This window comes from Malaclemys terrapin, chromosome 16, assembly GCF_027887155.1.
Source record: "Malaclemys terrapin pileata isolate rMalTer1 chromosome 16, rMalTer1.hap1, whole genome shotgun sequence".
Lineage (NCBI taxonomy): Eukaryota > Metazoa > Chordata > Testudines > Emydidae > Malaclemys > Malaclemys terrapin.
Window position 1 is genome coordinate 13,673,400 of NC_071520.1, and position 22,655 is coordinate 13,696,054.

A 22,655-nucleotide genomic window follows, 5' to 3' on the forward strand; every position below is an offset into this window, starting at 1 on the left:
CTCATAGTTCAACAAGTTTAATACTGCCATGGAGAACTGTATTCTATCCCTGCCTCTATCTCGGTCATAGAGTTCCTATATGATGCTTGGCATGTCCTTAAATAAAATGTTCACAGTCCCTCATGGCTTCTGTCCCCATCCCCATCTGCTGCTGGCCCTCACCCACTGGCTCCTTCCTCTCCAGCTCCTGTCCCTCTCTCCCTCTGCTCTTTCCCACCATCTGGCTCCTGCCAATCCCCCTCATTTCTCTGCATTCCAGTCAGACAGCTTCTTCCTCTGTATCATGAACACTGGAACTGGAGTTAGAGGGCCCTTGTTCCCTAGGGAGACTTATTGACAGGACACCAGTGGAACAGGAAATGCAGGAAGTTAGGCTGGAAGCCACATGGATAGAGCAAAGTTCCATTTGTTGAACTTAACTTGGATTCAGCTTCATACTTTTCAAATAAAACATTGTAGCAGTGTCAGAGCTGTGAGTTCTCTGAAATGCAACAGCGGGGAGTGTGAGCCATAGAGTTTGGTTTGAAGCCCTGGATTTTGAAGACATAGAACTTGTTAGACTATGGACCTGGTGGAAGGAGGAGTTTGACCTGTACACAGACCTAGTCAGGCAGGGAGACTACAATGGAAAAGTAAAACTATTTTATCATATTGAGGAGCAAGGCAGAGAGATCTTCACCACTGCCTCAAGCCTCACAGCAGGCCTAGGAGCCTTGGGAAACTATTGTCCCCCAAAGCAGAACAAAAGTGTGGAGTGACACAAGTTTTTCACTACAAACCAGTCCAAAGGGAGGGATAGACCCCTATGTTGCAGCCTTACACAGGCTGCTACATGCACATTTGGGGACTTGACAGACTCCCTGATTTGGGACAGGATAGTCTGAAGCACTTGGGAACACCATCTGTGGGAGTAGCTGCCCCAGGAAGCATAGGTGGCACATGAATTCTGTGTTTGGGGAGGCTGGGCATGAGTGGCAGAAGCTCCCTGGAAATGGGAGGGGCCATCGGCACCCAGACTGGGGCCATGCCCCCTGCTCTACCCAAGGCCCTGCCCATGCTTCACCCCTACTGTGCCCCAAGGCCCTGCCCCACCCTGCCTCCACCCATTGCTCTCTCCTCTTCACCCCCTCCACCTAGCCCCCCCCACTCACTCCTTTCTGCTCCTTCCTGCCTTAAGAGTGAGAAACTTGGAGAGGGGGCAGAGAGCCGCGAGTGGCGGGCTGCAGGGGGCCTCAAGGAAAGAGGCGGAGCGAGGGCAGGAAGAGGCAGAGTGAAGGTGGGGCCTCGGGGGGAAGAGGTGCAGTATGGGCAGGGCCACAGGGGAAGAGGCTGAGCAGGGACAGGGCCTTGGGACAGAGTAGGGGTGGGGCCATGGTCTGGGCACCAGTGGTCTCCTCAGTTCTTGGGAGCTTCCGGCAGCAGCTGGCGGCCCGCATCTGACATTTCTTGCCCTATTTGGGGAGGCTTAGCCTCCCCAAGCCTCTTACATCCACTGCCTGTGTCAGGAAGGCAATCTCGTATTAAACAGATGCTTAGACATGGGGCATGCAGCAGAAGCCTCAAGAGAGAGGATGAAAGCATAGGAGGCACAACACCCCCAGAAGTACATGCAGTGAGACAACCGCAAAGACGACCAGGTGGCCAGTGTTCCATTTCCATTGTGTGATGCATTTACTGCGGAAGACAGCATGAGCAGGTAAAGGAGAAGTGCCCTGCACTAGGATAGCATTGTGTTGTGTCAAGTTGGACCATTTTAGCAGTACATGCAAGAGCAGAGCCAGGTCTCAAAGATTAGTCAGACTTGTACAAGAGAGGTGATGCTACACATCAGATAGCAGGGATGATATCATGACTCTTTCCTTCAGTCTGAGAACGTAGCAGGTTCAGGCTGTCAGGACAGGAAAGCAATAAGGAACAATATCAACCTCTGTGCATGTAACAATGTTAATAGAGAAATGCCCTGTGCTATTTCAGCTGGATGGCAGGACCCCCTTCAGTGAAATTCCTCAGTGTGAATTGCACTTGAATAAACCCATTACAAAGAACAGGCACAATCTAACAATGTACAATGAGAACATAATGTAGCCCGTAGGAAAATGTGACTTTGTAATAACTTACCTGAAAAATAAGAAATGGTACCAATTGAAGTTTGTGGTGGTGGATGGCAAGCCCTACAGACTCCTCTTGGGAAATGCAGCCATACAAACCATGGATCTGATCTGGGTGCAGCTTCAGAGTTTTGTAGCTGCAGTGCAAGAAGCAAAAGGGGGAGTCTCATAGACAATGGAGACAACTTTAAAAGCATATGGATGTTTTCAACGGCAAAGGGTGCCTCGAAGGAAAGCTAAGACTGAAAGTAGACCCCACAGTGGAACTTGTGTGCTTACCTCAAAGGAAAATGCTGATGGCACTACATAATCTAGTATGCAATGAGCTTGAAAGTCTGTAGAGCAGGAGTATCCTAGCACCGGTAGAGACCAGTACAGCCTGGATAAGCAACATGGTGGTGGTAAAAAAGCCATCAGGCAAATCACGTGTCTGCATAGATTCAAAGCCACTGAACTGGACATTGAAAAAAATGCCACTATCCACAATTGATCACATCTTGCCAGAACTCTTCATGGCCAGAATTTTTATACTCTGTGTTGTGAGGAATGGTTTGGCAAATAAACCTTGATAGAGTCCAGCATGCTCACAACCTTTGCTGCAAATGGCTGCACATGTTAATGGACATAAACCGTGTCCCAGAGGTGTGCCAGATAAGAATCACCCAAGTGCTGGAAGGACTGCCTAGGGTGAAAATAACTGCAGATGATATCCACATTCCAGATGAAGGTAGCAATGTCACAGAAGCTGAACAAGACAGAAAACAACAAACTCTTCTACAGTGATGCAGGGACATGAATGTAAAACTCAACTCAGAAAAAATGTAACTCAGCAGGAGGTGAGCTACACTGGACATCCACTTACAGCAGAGGGACTAAAAATAGATCCCAAGAAGATTAAGTCAGTCAGACATGCCAGCTCCACTGGATGTGAGAGAGGTACAGTGCTTCATAGGAATGATACATTTTCTGTCCAAGTTCTATTCACATGTGGCTACAATAGTGGAACCCATACATCAGCTCAAAAGGCAGGATGCTGAGTGGGACTGGGCAGGTCCCTAACAGCAAGCATATTACATACTGAACCAGAACGGATGCCCTGGTCCTGAGGGACTACCAGCCAGGAGAGCCACTGACACTCCAAGGTGATGCATTGGAGAAAGGGACTGGGTGCAGGAGCAGTCAGTCACTTATGCCAGCAGAACCCTATCAGATTGAACAGGGATATCCCCAAAAAGAGCTTCTGGCTGTGATATTTAGAGTGGAGTGATTCCATCAGTACACCTATGGCCACCCAGGAATAGTGTAATTATGGCAAGGCCCCTTCTTAATGTTCCAAAGAGATTGCAGTGCATGTGGATGTGCCTCCAGTCCACCAGGCAGAGATAATGTCCAGGCAGATTACTGGTGTTAGTTGACACCTGAGCAGGGCATTTACCCACCATCCGTGAGCTTGGGGAAGGGGATCAGAACATTGTATCCATTCACATGCTGCATTATCTCCCAGTTTCAACAGCGAAGCTGATGGAAATCAAAGAGGTTACAGAAAAGGACATCCAACTACAGGCAGTCTAGAGATACTAGCAGGGTGGCCAGAAGACAAAAGCCAAGTACTGATAGGAGCAGAACTGTATTTTCAAATTAAAAATGAGCTGAGTGTGCAGGATGGAATCGTATTTTGAGGACAAAGCTATTGTCCCTGCCTCATTATGCAAGGATATCATGCAAAAAAATATGCCTTATACCTTGGCATTGACAGTTGTCTTAGATGGACTTGAGAGGGTGTTCACTGGCAAGGAATGAATACATAACTGAACTCCTTAGAAGGGTGAGAGATTCTGTTACTATATGAACTGCCCACTCAACCCTGGGAAAAGGTCAGAGAGGACTTGCTTACCTTCAAGGAAAACCAATACTTGGCTACAGTGGATTACTAGTCCCAGTTTTTGGAGGTTGATGCCCTACCTGATACAAAAAGGAAATCAATGTTTGGCAAACTGAAGACCCACTCTGTGAGATATGACATTCTAGATTCTGTACTCAGTGACAACAGACTCCTGTTTGGCTTGGAAGAATTCCAGGAATTTGCATGTAAATGGGAGTTTGACCACCACACCATCTCTCCAGCATACCCGCAGAGAAATGATAAGGTGGAATCAGTTGTGAAAACAGCTGAGACTCTTACACAAGGCTTTTTCTTCTGGTTCATACCCCTTGTTAGCATTTTTGGCACACAGGAGTACCTCATGACAGGGGTGCCAAAACTGTCTAGCACAGGTACATGGGGAGAGCAAAAGGCACATTCCTGACACTTGGATGGCCATCCTGACAAATGTTAACTCCTTTCTTCAAAGGATGGACTTGGTAGAACTTCTCAACAAAACTGCTGTAAGAATTTTTTTTAACATGGGGAAAACAACATTTTTATCTAATCTCATTTTTGCCAACATCTGAACTCTTTAACTGAAATTTAAAGGTTAAAAAAGCGGGGAATGTGAGGGGTTGGGGGAAATCAGCCTGAGGCATGGAAAATTTCAGTCAGAACAGTTTGTTTGGCAAAGTTATGAGCAACTGAAAGCAGAATCTTAGAATGGAAAGTATTGAGCAACCTTAGTTCTGCCTATAACACCATCTTTTATGGAGAGTTATCTGAGCTCTTATCCTTTTGTGATGTGAATCAAAAATTTTCCCATTCAAAGATGGGCCAAAAAGAACAATGGATTTTCCCTCCTCTTTTTTTTCACTTTTTCTTGGATCTATCACTGCCTAAACCTTAGCAACCAAATAACTTCACTATTCCCAGTTTTGTATTGTAAAATGACAATTGCAAGTCACTTTGGAAGAGGTGGGTTTCTATTTCCTCTCTTTACTCATGGTTCAGCTGAGAGTTGTTTAAAAGTTTTAACATAATGCCAACCTTTGATTCATTGATAGATGGTATAAAAGAAGATTTACAGTTCACCAAGTTAAGCCAGAGTTCTCAGTCATTCCAGTCTTGAGCGCTGGATCTGTTACTAACAGACATCATCCTGTTTCTGAGTTGACTGGAGAGCAGCACTTGGTCCCAGGACATTAGAGAGAGAAGGTGGGTTGAGATAATATCTTTTACTGGACCAACTTCTGTTGGTGAGAGAGACTCTTCCTCAGGCTCTGTGTGGCTTGAAAGCTTATCCCTCTCACCAACAGAAGTTGGTCCAATTAAAGATACTAAAGCTGACTGTCCAGGGTGGCTTTACTTTCCAGTCTGAAAGTCACTAATGTCTCTTCTTTCTTCCTTTTGCTGACTCCCTTTGATGGCCAATCAGAGCTGAGTGCAGAAAGTATAATCTTCACTGATGTTCTTCTCCATGGCTGGGACATATTTCTTCCTAAAATTTAACTTATTGAATTCCTCTTGGATTTCGGTGATAGACTTTCCTTTTGTTTCTGGAAGCAACAGGTAGATAAAGATCCCGGAAGTGACAAGAACCCCCATAAAGATGAGGAAGAAGAACTGACCAAGACTCTCCTGGGGAAAAAAATTGAGAGAAATATGAACAAATCTTCTGACTTTCAGATTCTTGAATGTGACTTTATATCTTTGAAGTCAGATAATGTTTAAATAAAGGAGAAATCATTCTTTACATGTTTGAGTTTGAGATCAGTCTAAAACTGAAATGCACCACCTCTGTTACGTAAGTGGTCTCCATAGAGCAGGAGCCAAAAGATTCCAAACTGACCCAGCATTGTGCTTTACTGCTCTTTATTCATCCCCATTTTCCTGCAAACCTCCCAAGGTGGTTTAAATTAGAAACAGTTGGGAAATGTTCCAGTTAGAATCACTCACCACAATGAATGGGAAAATCATCCAAATCACAAAGATTCCAACCCAGTTGAGGGCCGCACCAATCACAAAGGCAGATGGTCTGGATGATTGGTCAAAGATTTCAACCCTAATGGATATTGTGGCCCCAGCTGAAAGGAAGATGAAACATGAATAAGTAATAATTGCTGTGTTGTTTTCTTAGCTACTCTGTTTCCCTTCACCTTCTTTCTTTCCTCTCTCCCTCCACTGAAAAAAACTTTCAGTAAAAGTTGTTGGTGAAAATAGATAACCAAACCATCTTGCTAATGTAATGGCCAAGGTAAGAGGTTGTATGGGATGCATACTGAATATAGAGCTGAAAGCTAGGATCTTGTGAGTTCTGATTTCTTTTTCTCCACAGACTCATTGTGTGCCCATGGACAAGCCATTTAGGCCCCAATTTGGGAAGTATAGGAGTAATCTCATTTAAATCATTGGGACAACTCATTGGCACATCCTTAAGTACATTACTGAATATATGCCTTAATCTCTCTGCCTCAATGTCCCTACATGTAAAGGATGTGTTGCCATTACGAAGACAGAAAATACCCACAGTTACTCCACACTGGCATCTGAGTTACTACCGTGGTATCTCTCATTCTACTATGTAGCAAATGTTCAGTTTTTAAATGGTAATTAACTCACTGGGAAGATGTGAGGATGAATGTTTGTAACAGTTTGACGGTCTGCCATGAAAAATGTTATACAAGTGCTTATTATTATTATCATCATTATTTTGTTGTTGTTATAGGACTATGGAACTCTCCCTTTTTAATGTCCCAAAGTAATAGATGGTATTAATAGGCATGGATGACCCTCATGGAGTTTGGCATTAGGGAATGCTTCAAATTATGTTTTGAGGTCCCAGGACTAACGAAACAACTGTGATTTAGCAAACCATGCTTCCCGCCAGGGGAAGGGAAGGCAGCTGAAACCGAACAGACTTTTCTAGGTAACAGGAAGCCTGCAGTATGTATCAGTGAAAGAAGAGTCACCCCAAAAGCTACTCTAGCACAGTGATACTCAGACTAAAGCTCGGGAGCCACAAATGGCTCTTTAATGTGTTTCCTGCAGCTCTTTGCAGCACATGATATTAAACCACTGAGTGATTTAATTATTAACCAATCAGGATGCTTATACTATGTTATTAACCAATTGTAGAACACCTGGTCAGTCATTTTGCTGTGAAAATTATATATAATGAATTCACACGACTGTGGCTCTTTTGGGTAATGTTGATCAGTAATTTGGCTCCTGAACCACTGAGGTCTGAGTATCGCTGCTCTGTCACAAATGAATTATCTACTCTGGGCACATGTATGCCCCGAAGAAGTGAGGTTTTTACTCACGAAAGCTTATGCCCAAATAAATCTGTTAGTCTTTAAGGTGCCACCAGACTCCTTGTTGTTTTTGTAGATACAGACTAACACGGCTACCCCCTGATACTTGACATCATGCGATGTATTTTAAAACTTTTCCTCTTTTTTCCATTCTCTCTCTGTCTGTTTTTCACTCTGCCTGCTCTCTATTCTGTCTTATCACCCTGTTTTTTCCATGAATATTTTTTTCTCTGTGCACCTTCTTTGTTCTCTGTTTAGCAAAACACAAGGCCAATAACTTTTAAGTCTGTGTCTTGCTACTAAACCTATGATGTTCAAGAGTGTTCAAAATTAAGCAAAATTAGTATGCCTGTGCCTAATGTTAAATAATATTTGGGGCTAATACTTGATCAAAGAGTGCCTTAGGTGAACTAGAATTGCTTGTTCTCCTGTTTTATTTATTGAGTTCATGTTGCCAATATGGGGGTTCTCAAACTTCATTGCACCGGGACCCCCTTCTGATTACTTGGGGAGGGAGGGAGTCAAAGGACTTCAGTTCTGGGCAGGGGGCCTGTAACCTGAGCCCTGCCGCGCAGGGCTGAAGCCCTCAGGCTTTGGCTTTAGGCCCAGGCGGTGGGGCTCAGGCTTCAGCCCCAGGCCCCAGCAAGTTTAACGCCTGCCCTGTTGACCCCATTAAAATGGGGTTGTGACCCACTTTGGGGTTCCAAACCACAGTTTGAGAACTCCTGGGAGGCCATGTGCTGTTACAGAATCAGTGCCATAGATGACATATTTTGGGGAGCAGGGGAAAGAGACCTTCTGAGCTGGAGAAAACTATTTCCTGAGCCTCTAAGGTAATATCAATAAAGTAAGGTCAGCAATTTCCTTCACTTGGGCTCTGCTCTCAGGTTAATGCACTCAAATAGTTAAGCCTCTTCCCTCCCTCCTTCCTCTAAGAAGATGTATTCATGTGGTCTAGTTCTGTTCTTTCCCTATCCTTGTGCATATTAGCATTCTGGATTCTGCTGTTACTCCACATATACTTAATGGCATATGCTATTTGTTTTCCCTGTCTCCTTACTATATTATTGAACTCACGTGGCCTGGTTCCTGTCTCTCTCCCTCTCTGTTGAACTAACTACTCACCTGGCCCAATTCCAAAGAAGATCACATACAACAAAATAAGACAGAGGCTGCAATATGGCATCCAGAAGAACCAGTCCTAGAGAGGAAAACAAAGCTTAGTGATGTCTGTTCAACTAGTGACAAATAGTTCCTCGTTTCCCTGGCCTCGTTTTCCCACTGCCCCTTCTCTCCCCACCTCCCAAATTCTGTTTGCTTTTCTTTTTCTTAACTTTAGAAATATGAAGAATACCAAATTGTCTTCCCTGCTTTTGTTAAGGACTCGTTAGTTCACAGTCCAGATGAGAGATCTTTCTCATGCCTTGTTGAAGGGGTGAAGGTCTTGATTCCTTAATGAAAGGCTTTTCTCCCATGTGTTGAAGTTAAATGGGTATGAACAAAAACAAGCTTTAAGCAGGGTGACTAAAAATCACTTTCCCTTTCCTATAATCATGTTGTCCTTGCATAGATTCTTTGTGGTTGATCTCCAAGTTGTCCAGTTGTCTATAAATCCAGGGTATAAGACCTGAATTTTGAATGGACAGAAGAATCATTGAACAAAAGAGAACCTTCAAGGCCTCCTTGTACGCTATAAAGAAAGAAACAAACAAAAAGGGCAAAATTCCATTTTTGTTGAGGGCACCTCTTTAAGGGCAAGTCTTGCCTCTGTAGCCCCTTCAACATACACGGAGGTCCCTGGATGCAGCAGATCCTGCCTGCTGTGCAGGGGTGGAAGAAAGCTTTTGGAAGCCTGTTCAGGAGAGCTGTACCTCCTGCACTCCATGGATCACATCCCCATGTAGAGAAGAGTCCCTGCACCATAGTGCACAGAGGGTTGGTCACAAGGAAGGGTGGAGCCTGAACCAGTGATTCTGTAGCTACACTGATCCATCATGAATGAAACAGGAGTGGGAGGCACTGGGTAAGGTAGCAGTTTGGAGCAGCTCCTCTTCCAGGAGTGCTGGTATCACAAGAGCCCTGTCCCTGAAGGAGCAACAGCAATGATACTAGTATTGTTGAGATCAGATTTAGCTTTTAACCATTTTGGCTGGGTCCCTCTGTAATGGAGGGAGGAATACAGCAGACTGTGCTAACAGTAGCCACATTCACAGGCCATAAAAGAAGAAGGATAATCAAGATTGAATCTGCATGAGGTTCAGCCCTGTCTGTATCAGAGTGTGAGGAAGACTGGGGGAGTCTCATGACAAACTTTAGCGACTACTAGCTCTGCCATCATGGTAGCAGAAGTTATTTTGGGGGTACTAGAGCCAACTGGACTTTTTTATAGCCAGTAGAACTATTGATGGGAAGGGTTAGAAACAGGGTTGATATTGGAAAAGAACTCATTGAAAAGAGTTTCCTCACCTGCAGGGCGAGAGTTACTGTGAGGCCAGCCAGTATTAAAGCCGTTATCCCATAGCCCCCGCAAAGCAGCCTCTTTCTGCCAAAGTGCTCAATGATGATGCTCTGAGGGATACAAATCACATTGATGTAATAGCAGATGGAGCAAATTCTGACCAATTCCCAGTGTAATTTTACTTACGCAGAGTATAGAAGAGAAGAGTTCACATAGACTAACACTCAGTGACATGTAGGGGATGATGTCTTCATCAAACCCAGCCACATGGAGCACTTCAAAAGCATAAACATAGATCTAGAAAATGCAATTAAAAAAAAGTAAATTACCTCTTACATATATTTGTGTGACACTGTGCCTGGCACCAGATAAACAATTGCTATTCTCCAGTGAGAACCATGATTGGTCTCTGCTGTTCAGAGTTGTAATGTTGCACTTCTACATAAAGTTGGGTAGGTGTGAGACTTTGTATTATTGAAAGATGAAAACATTGTAAAATGTTATGAAATTAAAATATTTTACTATTAAAAAATTACAGTAGCTAAAACCCTGTGACAGTGAGACCATCAGTTGCTGAGGTTTCATCAGTTCTTAATAGACATGCATCATTATGTGCTTTTTAAAGACTTGTAGTCTGAAAGGAATGGTGTATTTCTTCCTTAGGAACTCAGTGTTTTTAAGCGGAACCCATTTTACAGGGCAAGTGGTATTCTCTCACACACACAGACTGCTTGTCAGGGAAGATCAGCCACTATACGTAAGAAGGAATGATCTCTGCAGTATTGAAATAATGGTGGGGCTCTGCTCCTGTTTGTAAGTATGGCAGTTGCTCCAGTGAATGTCTACTACTCATTTGGGAAGTAGTGTTTGAATAGATTGTTTGAGGGTGAGTTAAGAACCTTTCTCCATGCAATGCAGCATTGTAATGTGGTGGTGAAACATTGCAATACGGAATTGTTCCCTTTTAATCTGTGCTGCTTGTGTGTGCAATCCTTATACACAAGGATGGAGTGGAATATGATGCTGACCAGGTTTTATCAGTTTTCTGCTGTTGCTGCTGCTGCTCTAGGGACCTGTATTTGTCAGATGATATTGTATCATAAATAGACCTGCACTATAGTCGCTCAAGATACCTCCTTATATTTATACTCCTCAATCCAGTAGTCTCACATCACAGTGGGAATTTGCAAATGAGTCCTATGTAATAATTTTGACATTCGATTCTTAAGTTTGTGTGCTTGCATTACTCCCCATCCTAGACAGACTGCATGTTAGCTTGGCATAGAGTTAGGTGCTTTCCTTCCGTGGCTAACAATTGCAGCACATATTGACATATGCGGGAGGTAGTCCCAGTACTTATCACTCCGCTGATCCCCACTAGCTATCAGAAACAGCTACATTTACGGACACTGCAGGGACAGATCCAAGAATGTCATAGTAGAACATATTCTTCCTTCCCACGAACCCTGATGTGTGGAGGCTTGCAGTACTCAAAACTATCACCCTTTCTCTTAAATATACATTTGAGATTGCTTGGTGAGATTCTGAAATGCTATGGACTCCCATGTTAACCAAATGCCAATTATACCAAGTCTGTAGCATTTTCAAGGCTGCCTAATAGTTTTGAGACTTAAAGTGAGGAAGAACTCAACTGTATTGATGCCACAAATCTGCAGGGTACCTATAATAATAATTATGGTATACAACTGCCAACGCAAGGATGCTTCTTTCATTAGCTCCAAGACACTGAGAATCTTGGTGCTTTTCATTGTAGCCTTTTCCTTCATCATGTCATCAATCTCTGCTTGATGAGTCCCTTCACCCCAGAACTGCTTCATGGCTGTCCATGAGAAAGAGAACAAAGTCCATCATGTTAGTCCATCTCTTTGTTATTCAGTTAACTATTGAATTACTGAGTAGATAATGCATTAATTGTTCAGTACCTGCATTGATTATTCCATTGAACTGACAGGCCATGTCTCATTAATCAATCAGAATGATCAATGCAATAATGAAGTTAGCTGGTAATGGTAGAAAGCTAAAGCATCCCCTAATGCAGAATTTTACAAAGAAAAGGTTATATCTACTAATTTAGACCCGTATCAAAATCTGTAGGTCATCTGTATTCACAGAATCAGCTTAGTAATGGGCAGTGGGAAACTTGGTACCTCCTAATATCACATGCCCCGTTAACGGGTGCTATTAACATCACAAATCCAAAAAAACAATAGAAATAAAAGTGAGGACCAGGGAACTCTCTGTTACCTTTCAGGCAACCTTCCTTATCTCCTTTATGCATCAGGAGGTAGGGTGGAGACTCAGGAAAGAATGGCAGAGTGACCAGCTGGACCAATGCTGCAATTCCACAGGAGGCCATCAGTAACGGCCACAATGACTCAGTTCCTAAATACTCCCTGGGGAGTATAAAAATGTAAATATAAAATAAAAGTTCAGCAGATTTTGTTTTTTGAGAGATGCATGGGCAAATGGAAGACTATGAACAGAAAGATAAAGAATATAGAGAAATAAAGGTAGGTAAGTAAGTAAGTGTATTCTACCTTTGTCCCATAATTTGCCCAAGGGTTTTTCCCAGTGCCCCAAAAAGAGGGATAGTAGAATTTGCAAATCCACGCAGCTTCTTGGGGGAAACCTCTCCAGCATATTGAGGATGTAGAGAAATACATAAACCTTGAATTTAGGAGACGAAACAAGACCGTTATAGGAAATAAAATAGTGTAAATTAAAAAATTGTGTTCCGCCAGAATATAAACTGCCTCATGACTTGTTTATTGTATATTAAATAAGGGGTCAAATAAGACTCAAGCAATCAACTGCCTTTGCTGACTCTTCATCTGTTGGGCAAGCTCTTTCTTATCCCATCCTCCTTGTGCATCATGCACCACTAATCTGCAGTCTGTTTTTTTTAAAATGGGGGTAAGAAATTAGGAGTTTTCCTGTGAGTTGCATCATCATCATTATCATCATCATGCTTCCAGTGAATGACAGCAGAAGATTTTTAATGGAAATGAGAGACTACAAAGCTCAACAAGTGAAAACCTTGTAGTAGTATTCGATTTGCTTCTAAAACCATACATGCCTCTTGCCTCAAACTTTTCTGAGGTGATATATCAGAAGGGCTGGTAAAGTACATTTTTTTAGTACTTTATGGGATATTTCTGTAGCAAACAATATTGGATTCCAGAGCAAATCATGAATATTTTTGTCATGTGTATCTGTTTTGCACATTACGTTATTAAGGTTGCAGATTTGGGGCAAAACGTGCTTTTTGTATCTTTTAATGAGTGAAATATTTAATCTGAAAACAAAGGCATTTAAAAATAAATATTACATCTTTTAGATAAGTAACAGGTTTCCCTTAATACTGTGATCTCAGCATACCTCTGTTTGATATGAAAGTAAACAAGGTTCTGACATTGTCCTTCCTGTTAGCATATGGTAGCAAAAGTGATAAAGATATGAAACTCTGTTGAATCAGATGAAATTCTGTCTGCGCGAGACTGGTGCTCCTCATAGAAGAAATTACAGAGCATCCCAATACATGGGCAAAAAAAATAAAAAATAAAAAATAAATGCTGCCATTCAATGCAACATTGCCTTACATAAGTTTACAAAAGTTTTTGTTTCAAAATAAGAGATTCCTTTCCAAGGTAAAGAGGTAAAATAGGTATCCTTTTGTGTAGGTAGAAATCCAAGACATAATGGCATTAGCATGGGAAGTTTTTATTGACATCTGGGCCACCTGCCAGGAATTACTTTTATTGATTATCCCAGGTCATTTTCCTAACTCAAAGGAGTTCATGTGTTGAGGGACGGGTAAAGACAGTGTACTGAGAATTTTTACAGAGATAAAATAAAATGGGTGAATCTCTGAATAGAGTTTTTCTTGAGAGCTTTATGAGAACATTAGATTTAAACTGTGCTCTGTTTTGTTTTCCAATATCATTGATCAGAACCATATTCTGCTGGAATTACAGATTGTAACTGAAGTAGGCTAAGAACAGTATGTGTCTATTCATTTCTTTCCCATCAAGAAAATTACACATTATACAGTAAGCCCAAACTTTCCTCTAGCTACTCTAGGGATTTTTTTTTTCTTCAAAGTAGAATTTTGTTTTTTGGCAGCAGAATTGGTAACATTTTGATACGCGTAAGAATGGTTGGTTGTAGCATGTGTGCTGTTTCTGTGCATATGACCTAATGAGACATTGCACCACTGAGGATGAATCTGGATATTTTGTTGTCAAAGTAAAGGGAAATCCTAATTTGAAGAGACACAAAGCATTGTGAGATAGGAAAGAGAATTGACTTATATGAGACGTCTCACCTGCACTGATGCCGCATAGTAAGCGTCCAATCAGAATCATTTCAAAGGACTTGGCTGTCTTACTGAAGCCCATGACAAATGCACCTGCTAGCATGAGCAGATTGTTGCACACTAGACATTTCTTTCTGTAACAGTGCAAAAGAAACTTGCATAAAACTGAAGGCAAATCCCACCTCCACCACTGTGCCCATCACTTGCAGAGTCTCTCAGGGCACACCTCTCCCCAGTCTTAGGCCTGGTCTACACTAGGAAATTAGGTCAGTATAACTCCATTGCACAGGAGTGTGAAAAATCCACACCCCTGAGTGACACAGTTAAAGCCACCTAACCCCCAGTATAGACAGCACTAGGTTGATGGGAGAATTCTCCCCGTTGACCTAGCTACCGCCTCTTAGGGAGGTGGATTACCTACACCTATGGGAAGCCCTCCCATGGGCATAGGTAGCATCTTCACTGAAGAGCTGCAGCGGTGATGCTGCGCTCATGCAGCATTTTAAATGTAGACAAGCCCTTATTAAATATTTACATGGAGGTACTAGGAAAAACTGAGACATAATGGGCTCAAATGTCAACAATATGCACATGGCCTACAACTCTATCTGTCTTCACAATTTAGGAATATACTGTTGTCAGCCAACTATCTAAGAGGCTGGATGAGTTAATATAGATGAAAAAGAGCTGGCTGAAGCTAAAGGCTAGTAACACAGATTTTATGTTGGTTGGCAGAGGAAAACACTTAGAAGACGTTAGAGACATAACCCTTCCACTTGAAGAAATACCCACAACTCACCAAGTCAGACCACAGCCTAGGAGGACTTCTGTGCTTCTCAGTGATGCTGAACTCTTAGTAGCACCTCCAAGAAACCCATTCTGTCATTTCAGCTGGCTAGGAGACAGCATCCCCTCCTTGCTGATGGTAACCAGGCCTCAATAATAGATGCCTTTGTTAGTTCCCATCTAGGCCACAGCAATGTAACTTATCAGGGTTGAAGGCCTCAGCCCTGAGGAAATTGCAACGAATGTTGAATGCAGCTGTCTACCTAATCAATATATCACTCCAGTAGTCTTCTTACTCTTCTAGCTTTCCATAGAATACCATGTCAAGTTTAAGGTCTTGATACTTACTTTCAAGGTGCTAAATGGTTTGATCCTAGGATACCTAAAAGAATGTTTCACACTCAAGGACTCAACCGCTCATTAATTGTTTCATGACTTTTGATTAGCAATTTGTTTTTATATATACGTACTTGCCATATTTTCTAGTCAGGTATCCACTGCCCATAGACCCCAAGAGTCCCCCTATACCGAAGACAGACACAATGAAGGACCACAGCAACATAAGGGTCTCATGATGAAGAGGAGAGCCATATCGCTCTTGCCAGGTTTCATTGATAAACTTTTTAACATGCTGGGAAAGAAAAAGGGGATTTTCATTAACTATAAACATGACTCCAATGGATTGTTCTTAGTTATTTGTCATATTTTCAGCCACTATTTAAAAGAAGTTAAAAGTGGGTGACTTACTATTAGACATAGTTTAAAAAAGAACCCATAATTCCACCAATTTTTTTTGCTGTTCTTGAATCTGAGACCTTGAACATCATCTTTGTATTGCTCCTTTTCTGTTTCATACTGTGGAACTGCTAGGAGCTAAAGGCCAGAGAGAGTTTAATATATTTGGAGTGGAGTGAAAAATTCCAGAGATGCAGGGCTGCCCGGGGGCGGGGGGGGGCAGGGGGAGCAAGTGGGGCAATTTGCCCCAGGCCCCGCAGGGCCCCCCACAATAATATAGTATTCTATAATATTGCAACTTTTTTTTATGGAAGGGGCCCCCAAAATTGCTTTGCCCCAGGCCCCCTGAATCCTCTGGGTGGCCCTGCAGAGATGTTACTTGTATTTGATTAAAAATTGTGATTTAATTTATAGCTATGAAAATAAGAGGGTAATGACATTGGCTTTAAGTCAGACACAGTTCAGAATTCCCCATGCAGTTCTGAAGTGCACCTCAATCTCCATCCTCTCTTAAACAGTTGACTGGTAGTGCTTTTACAGTGAGATTACCCACCTTATTTTCACTTTCACTGTCCCGAAGCCTTAAAATTCTACTTTCTCTGTAAGGTGAAGTCCACTGAATAACATTGAATCCCCATAGAAAAGGCATTGCCTTCAAAGGAAATATATTTAGACTTTTGCCCTTTTTTGCTTCTTTAGGACGTATAAAAAAGATCTGAAAGGTATTTGTTTTATTTTATTACATTTGCTTGCTTGTGAGTTTTTTACATTAGAAATGCAGATCTCGTCTATCCTAGATCATACTCTGGTGACTGGAGAATTAATGAAGTTACTGGATGACATCACAAAATTTGAGACTGTAAGCTGAACAACTGTGAAGGGTGCCTCATGTCAGGGATTCGTCTCTTCTGTCTCTTGGCCTACCGAAGGCACTCCCAAAGACAGGGGTGTGGGGGCTATACAGAAAAGTTAACACTATGTGGGGATCTATTAGTTTTTCCTGGTAACCTTAGGGCGGGAGCGGGATGATGAGTGTCCCATCTATGCCATCTCCAGCTTGTCCTGTCTTCATCCACTCCCCCATCATGACCTCAGACCACATGGATCTAGGCAGGCATGATCTGACTCTTGGTTTTGTGTTAACACCTATTGAATTCCAGTCATTACTGAGTATTTTAGAAAAAGAAGGAAGCTTATAAGAGCTAAGTATTTTTATTATTTTATTATTTATTAAAGATTCAACACCACTTCCCCTTTATGTCATGAGACCTCAAAGAACCCACACTCTGAGAACCCCAAGAGGTGTCCTTCAGCAAAACTTGGGAAGACCAAACTTGACATTCCTAATATTTCCAGTGTATGAAAACAGAAGATTAAAAAAAAACCCAACACATTAAGGTCTTCTTTATACATCATTAAGAAGTAAAGTAAAGCAAAATCCTACTTTACAGACCCACTCTGAGGTCTCAGCACTATGCAATAAGGAAATGCACAACCCTACTGCCTTAACTTACTGACTGCACCATCTGTCAGAAGAAAAGCTAGCTATAGCATAAAGCATTCTGAAAATACAACTTCACTCCTCTCCTCTCAATTATTTTGTACACTTTGAGGAACACTGACTTACAGGATAGAATAGAAAAGGGAGGAATAGTTGCAATGTAAACACTTGGTGGATTGCCTTGAAGGAGCATTCTCAAGCTAGCATGCAGTCCCATTGCACACACAACCAAAGAGTATTCTAGCTGCTTAAGACTGCTTACCACAGAAGTGTAAGTGATCATAGAAATTTGAAGGCCAACTTGCAGGGATCCGCCAATTCCCAAAACGAAGATAATTTGAAATAGCCTTTGGTACTTAATCTGCAAAGAAAAAACACTCTTTAAGCTTGTGGTAAGACCAAGATAGGGCTGGCTGCAGGCAACAGCAGAGCAAGCACATGCCTGGGGCGGCACATTCTAAGGGGCGACATTCCGTCCATTCTTGGGGCTTTTTTTTTTTTTGTGCTTTGGCAGTCCAAGCCTTTTTTTTTTTTTTTTTTTTTTTTTTTTTTTTTTTGCTTGAGGCGGCAAAAAATGGTAGAGCCGGCCCTTGACCAGGATGTTCCTTATATTTGTCTTTCACTTTCCAGAAATATATCTCAGTTGTCACAGACTCTTGCAGATGTAAGAAACTTCACAGGAACAGAATAAGAATACTGTATTGTCTTCACTGAAATGGTAGCAAAGCATAAGTGGGGCCTTGGTTCTGAAAACACTCTTTCTCCCTCTACTTGCTCTGGGGCCAGAGGTGTGTTATCTGACTTTTTCTCTACATGCAGCTCAAGGAACTGCATTTTGCTGCCATGGAAACCCTGGAGTTTCCCTGTCAACAGTCTGATATGTTATGGGGCTTCCCAGGGTTAATGTAAGTAGTAGCTGTGGGAAGAGAATTGTTTTTGGTCTCTGCCACAGGATTCTGAATGGGACTCATGCCATCTCCAGCTGTTCCCAAAAGATCTTTGCATGATTGGGATTGTATTGTCACATATTTTATTTGTGTTTTCTCTTATGCCACGTGCTAATGAATAAGCACCTCATGACTCTCCCATTCCCTTGATTGTCTCCCAGACTGTCCTCCGAGCTACGTAGGAGCCTTGTTCCAATATTTTTTTCACTTTTCTTGTTAAAAGGATATCATCTAAAAAAGTGTGTTCTGCTTCAACCATCCTGACAGCAGAACAGTTACTCAAAGAAGCCATGTCACATACATAGATTTGTTTTAAAGAAGTCTTAATGGAAATATCACAGAAACATTTTCAACAGTATTGACATCTTACATTTTTCACAATTTTTAACCAAAATTTTAATGAAATTATATCAGCATTTATATCAACATTATTTTCAAAATCATTAATGAGATATTTCATTTACCAAAAGCTCAGTCTTCAGACAGAAAACAAATAATTTTCAGTAAAGGAAAAAAAAATTATAAAAATTTCAACATGTTGGTTAAAATTATGAAAAATTGTGTGAGACAGAAAATTTTCGACCTTGTGAAATGGAAACAATTTCAAATTTTTGTGCGAAATCATTTTTATTGGTTTTGACCAGCTTTAATTTTCAGTGAGTAGGAGGCAGATTCTTCCTATTGATATATTGGTTTTGTCATCTTTAAAGTGCTGATAGCATTAAAAACACCAGCTGCAAAAGGTAAACCCCGGGGTACTCACCAGGTCTGAAAGGCAACTGGACATCTCTGGTTAAAGGGCTTACTGTTCCCAGTTCTTAGTAGGTCTCTTTTATTATAAATGAATGAACTGATTTCTGTGTCTACATCCTTGTCTGAGGTGTGGCAATGAGGAACTGGCACCATGGGATTACTGTTAAATTTGTACTTTGTACTGTTTTTTTTTTATTATATATTTTGCAGTATCTGGACAAGGTTTAAAACTGTTGAGTTAGCTATTTCAGGAGAATGTGTCTAATCTAAGCCAATGGAGGGAGAGTTATCCCTATCTCAGAATATTAGTCACTATGGGGTGCTCATTGATTTGGGAAGGGAAAGAGGTACATGGATCAAGCATAAAACCTAAAATGTGCCAGTTACTGTAAAATACTTTAGTTCTCTGATCTAAACTCGGAAGTGTCTCTGCAGTAATACTTATCTGAATTAGAACGTGCCTGATATAGAGTTTGTGCAATGAGTTATGTTGCTGTGAAGTAAAAATACGCTGTTCTGTACTGTCATATGAACTGTGAATGAAATGCCCTGTAATTTAGGGTCCAGCTTTGCAACTCTTTCTAACCGTTGGAATCACTTACTCATGAAAGTAGTCCAGCTGAAGGCAATGGAGTAAGTGCTCCCCAGGGTGATGAAAGGTGGCACAAATTTATCCTTAATCATTAAGTTCAGTACCTGGTTGTCATGGTCTCTGGATAGGTTGCCCCTCCTGTGACACTTTCCCAGTCCCCTGAGGACATCCATTTCAGGCAGCTGGTCTGTTCTTCCATTTCTCCTTGGGACAGGATCCTGCAATCCAGCCACTCTCTGCCTGGGTTTCTGGCTGCCAACTATGTTACCTAGTAGGTCCAGCTAGGCTTGGACCCTGCAGGAGTTCTTTTTGGGAGCCTGTGGTCAGGAATACCATGCAGTGACACTAAAGCAGTTTCTCCAAAATAAAGTATGGTATATTTTACCCAAATTATACACAGAGCTTAGAGAAATAGTCAACAATAACAGAGACATCTACACACATTCTCTTGCCTGCGCTTGGCTTTCTCCTCAAGCCCCTAGGTAGATATGACTTAGCCTTGGTGCCCAGAGAAGATGGGGGCAAGTTACAGTTTGCTTGCTGATGACTCGCAGCTAAAGACCCTTGCTGAACCCATTCTGTCTTGGGTGTCAGCCTTGTTGCATGCTGACTCTGTATCCCTTTATCAGCTTCTAACTGAGGTGACCTTCCCCCACTATCCTTTCTGCCAGGACACCGTTTTAACCCTTGTGGGTCATTTGATCTCACCCCGAGCCTTGGGAAGAGAAACACATCCTAACTGGGATTGTGCCAGCCAGGTAGATTCTTCCTCCAGTTGATGTCCCAGCTATTGTTGTCTTAACTCCTTTGCACTGGGTATGTTCGGGGCTCTTTTATCTGTATCATTGTTTACCCTTCCTGAGTTCCTAAACAGCCCCCCTCGTGCAGCCTCCTTTGATTTGATTACACATTCAGGGGGGTAACAATTCCAGTTTGAACAGAGAAACAGGGTAATAAACAATTAATATTAATAAGAAATGATAGACATTTCCCCAATTTGTCACACTGGGCTGTCTACTCCTTTGCTCTATGCTGCAGGCACAAAAAAAGCCCTAAAACCACACTATCCAACCATGGGAAGGTCAGCCTAGTGTCAGAGGATTCTCTCATGACCTAGTGCCAGAGTAATGTCTTCTTCACCAGGGGTTCTCAAACTTCATTGCACCACGACCCCCTTCTGACAACAAAAATTACTGCATGACCTCAGGCGGTGGGGACCAAAGCCTGAGTCCGCCTGATTCCCACTGTCCTGCGCGGGGTAGGGGTCAAAGCTGAAGCCCAAGAGCATCAGCCCCAGCCAGGGGGCCTGTAACCTGAGCCCACCGCCCAGGGCTGAATCCCTTGGGCTTTGGCTTCAGCCCTGTGCAGTGGGGCTCAGGCTTCAGCCCTGAGCCCCAGCAAGTCTAAGCCAGCCCTGGCGACCCCATTACAATGGGGTTGTGACCCATTTTGGGGTCCCGACCTACAGTTTGAGAACTGCTGTTCTACACCACCCTCTTCCTGCAGCCTGTGTAAGAGGCATGGTTTGGGGGGAAAGGGCAAGTTTGGGACTCTCTTGTGTTTGGTTGATCCCTGTCTGCTGTGTCAGCCCCTGGAAGCCTTCAGGCTGCTTTAACTTATGGCCGGGGACTTTCTCTGCCTAGAGCATGTCTAGGATTGGAGGAGGCAAAGGTGAGCTTTACATCACCTTGGCACCTGCAACTAATCTGCACTGTGTAGTCCTACAGCTAAGAATCTAGTAAACCAAATACAGAATTCACTTATTTTTGGAGGGGTTTACTGCAAATGCCTATGAGTCAAAAGAAATAATGAGAAACAAGTACATGTTAATAGCAAAACTCTTCAGTTCTTGGGTAACTGCTTAAATCACTTCTTACGCATGTCAGTTGTTCTCAACCAGGGGTACATGTACTCCTGGGGGTACGCAGAGCTCTTCTAGGGGGGTACATCAGCTTATCTAGACATTTGCCTATTTTTACAACAGGCTACATAGAAAGCGCTAGCAAAGACAGTACAACTAAAATTTTAGAGAGACAATGACTTATTTATACTGCTCTATATACTATACACTGAAATGTAAGTACACTATTTATATTCCAATTGATTTATTTTATAATTATATGGTAAAAATTAGAAAGTCAGCAATTTTTCAGTACTAGTGTGGCTGTGACACTTTTGTATTTTTATGTCTGATTTTGTAAACAAGTAGTTTTCAGGTGAGGTGAAAGTTTGGGGGCACACAAGACAAATCAGACTCCTGAAAGGGGCACAGTAGTTTGGAAAGGTTGAGAGCCACTGACATATGTTATGTAGTCAAGCAATGACAGGTGGTTTATTGGAATGCCATAGTACCAGTTAAATGTTATGGTGATTAGAAGTGGTTGGAGATTTTTACACACATCTCCTGTTGCCTGCCAACAACTTTAACTCTTTATTGGTGTGCAGGAGCGTGTAGACTTAGAAGCTCTAAAAAATATCTGTTATTTTATTGGCTTGAGATTTTAAACAATTTTCTTTCATTTACAAGTTTTGGATTTTTCGCAAACCTTCTAAAAATTTTTTTATATCATGGTGATGAATGCACAATTTGTGATATAATTTTTGATAGTATTATACCATAACAATGATTTTCACTAACTGGTCATAAGACTTTTCCTATATGCTTTGGGCTCTACTTTGTCTTTCTATTGTGTGACTATACTACCAGTGCTACAGGGGCAGAGCTGCAGTTCTGTCAGTGTAGTGCTGGAGTATAGACTCATAGACTTTAAGGTCAGAAGGGACCATTATGATCATCTAGTCCAGTGCTTCTCAAAGTCGGGCCGCCACTTGTTCAGAGAAAGCCCCTGGTGGTCCGGAACGGTTTGTTTACCTGCCGCGTCCGCAGGTTCGGCCGATTGCAGCTCCCACTGGCCGCAGTTCACCGCTCCAGGCCAATGGGGGCTGCAGGAAGTGGCGCATGCCGAGGGATGTGCTGGCCGCCCTTCCCGCAGCCCCCATTGGCCTGGAGTGGTGAACCGCGGCCAGTGGGAGCCGTGATCGGCTGAACCTGCAGATGCAGCAGGTAAACAAACTGGCCTGGCCCGCCAGGGGCTTTCTCTGAAAAAGTGACAGACCGGCTTTGAGAAGCACTGATCTAGTCCGACCTCCTGCACAATGCAGGCCACAGAATCTCACCCACCCACTCCTGTAACAAACCCCTAATCTATGTGTGAGTTATTGAAGTCCTCAAATGGTGGTTTAAAGACCTCAAGGTGC

General features: G+C 42.4%; 1 protein-coding gene across 1 annotated transcript; it reads right to left on the reverse strand.

The window, feature by feature from the left end:
• Positions 1-4,359: 4,359 nt before the first annotated feature.
• On the reverse strand, positions 4,360-18,920 carry LOC128824645 (solute carrier family 2, facilitated glucose transporter member 11-like). Its single transcript, XM_054006380.1, has 12 exons — positions 18,816-18,920; positions 17,368-17,466; positions 15,340-15,500; positions 14,093-14,217; positions 12,306-12,435; positions 12,013-12,161; positions 11,400-11,587; positions 9,934-10,044; positions 9,756-9,857; positions 8,415-8,490; positions 5,932-6,059; positions 4,360-5,613 (listed from the first exon to the last, which is right to left on the reverse strand). Exons 1-12 carry the CDS (start codon positions 18,837-18,839, stop codon positions 5,407-5,409), a joined length of 1,500 nt encoding a protein of 499 aa, XP_053862355.1. The 5' UTR covers positions 18,840-18,920; the 3' UTR covers positions 4,360-5,406.
• Positions 18,921-22,655: the final 3,735 nt, after the last annotated feature.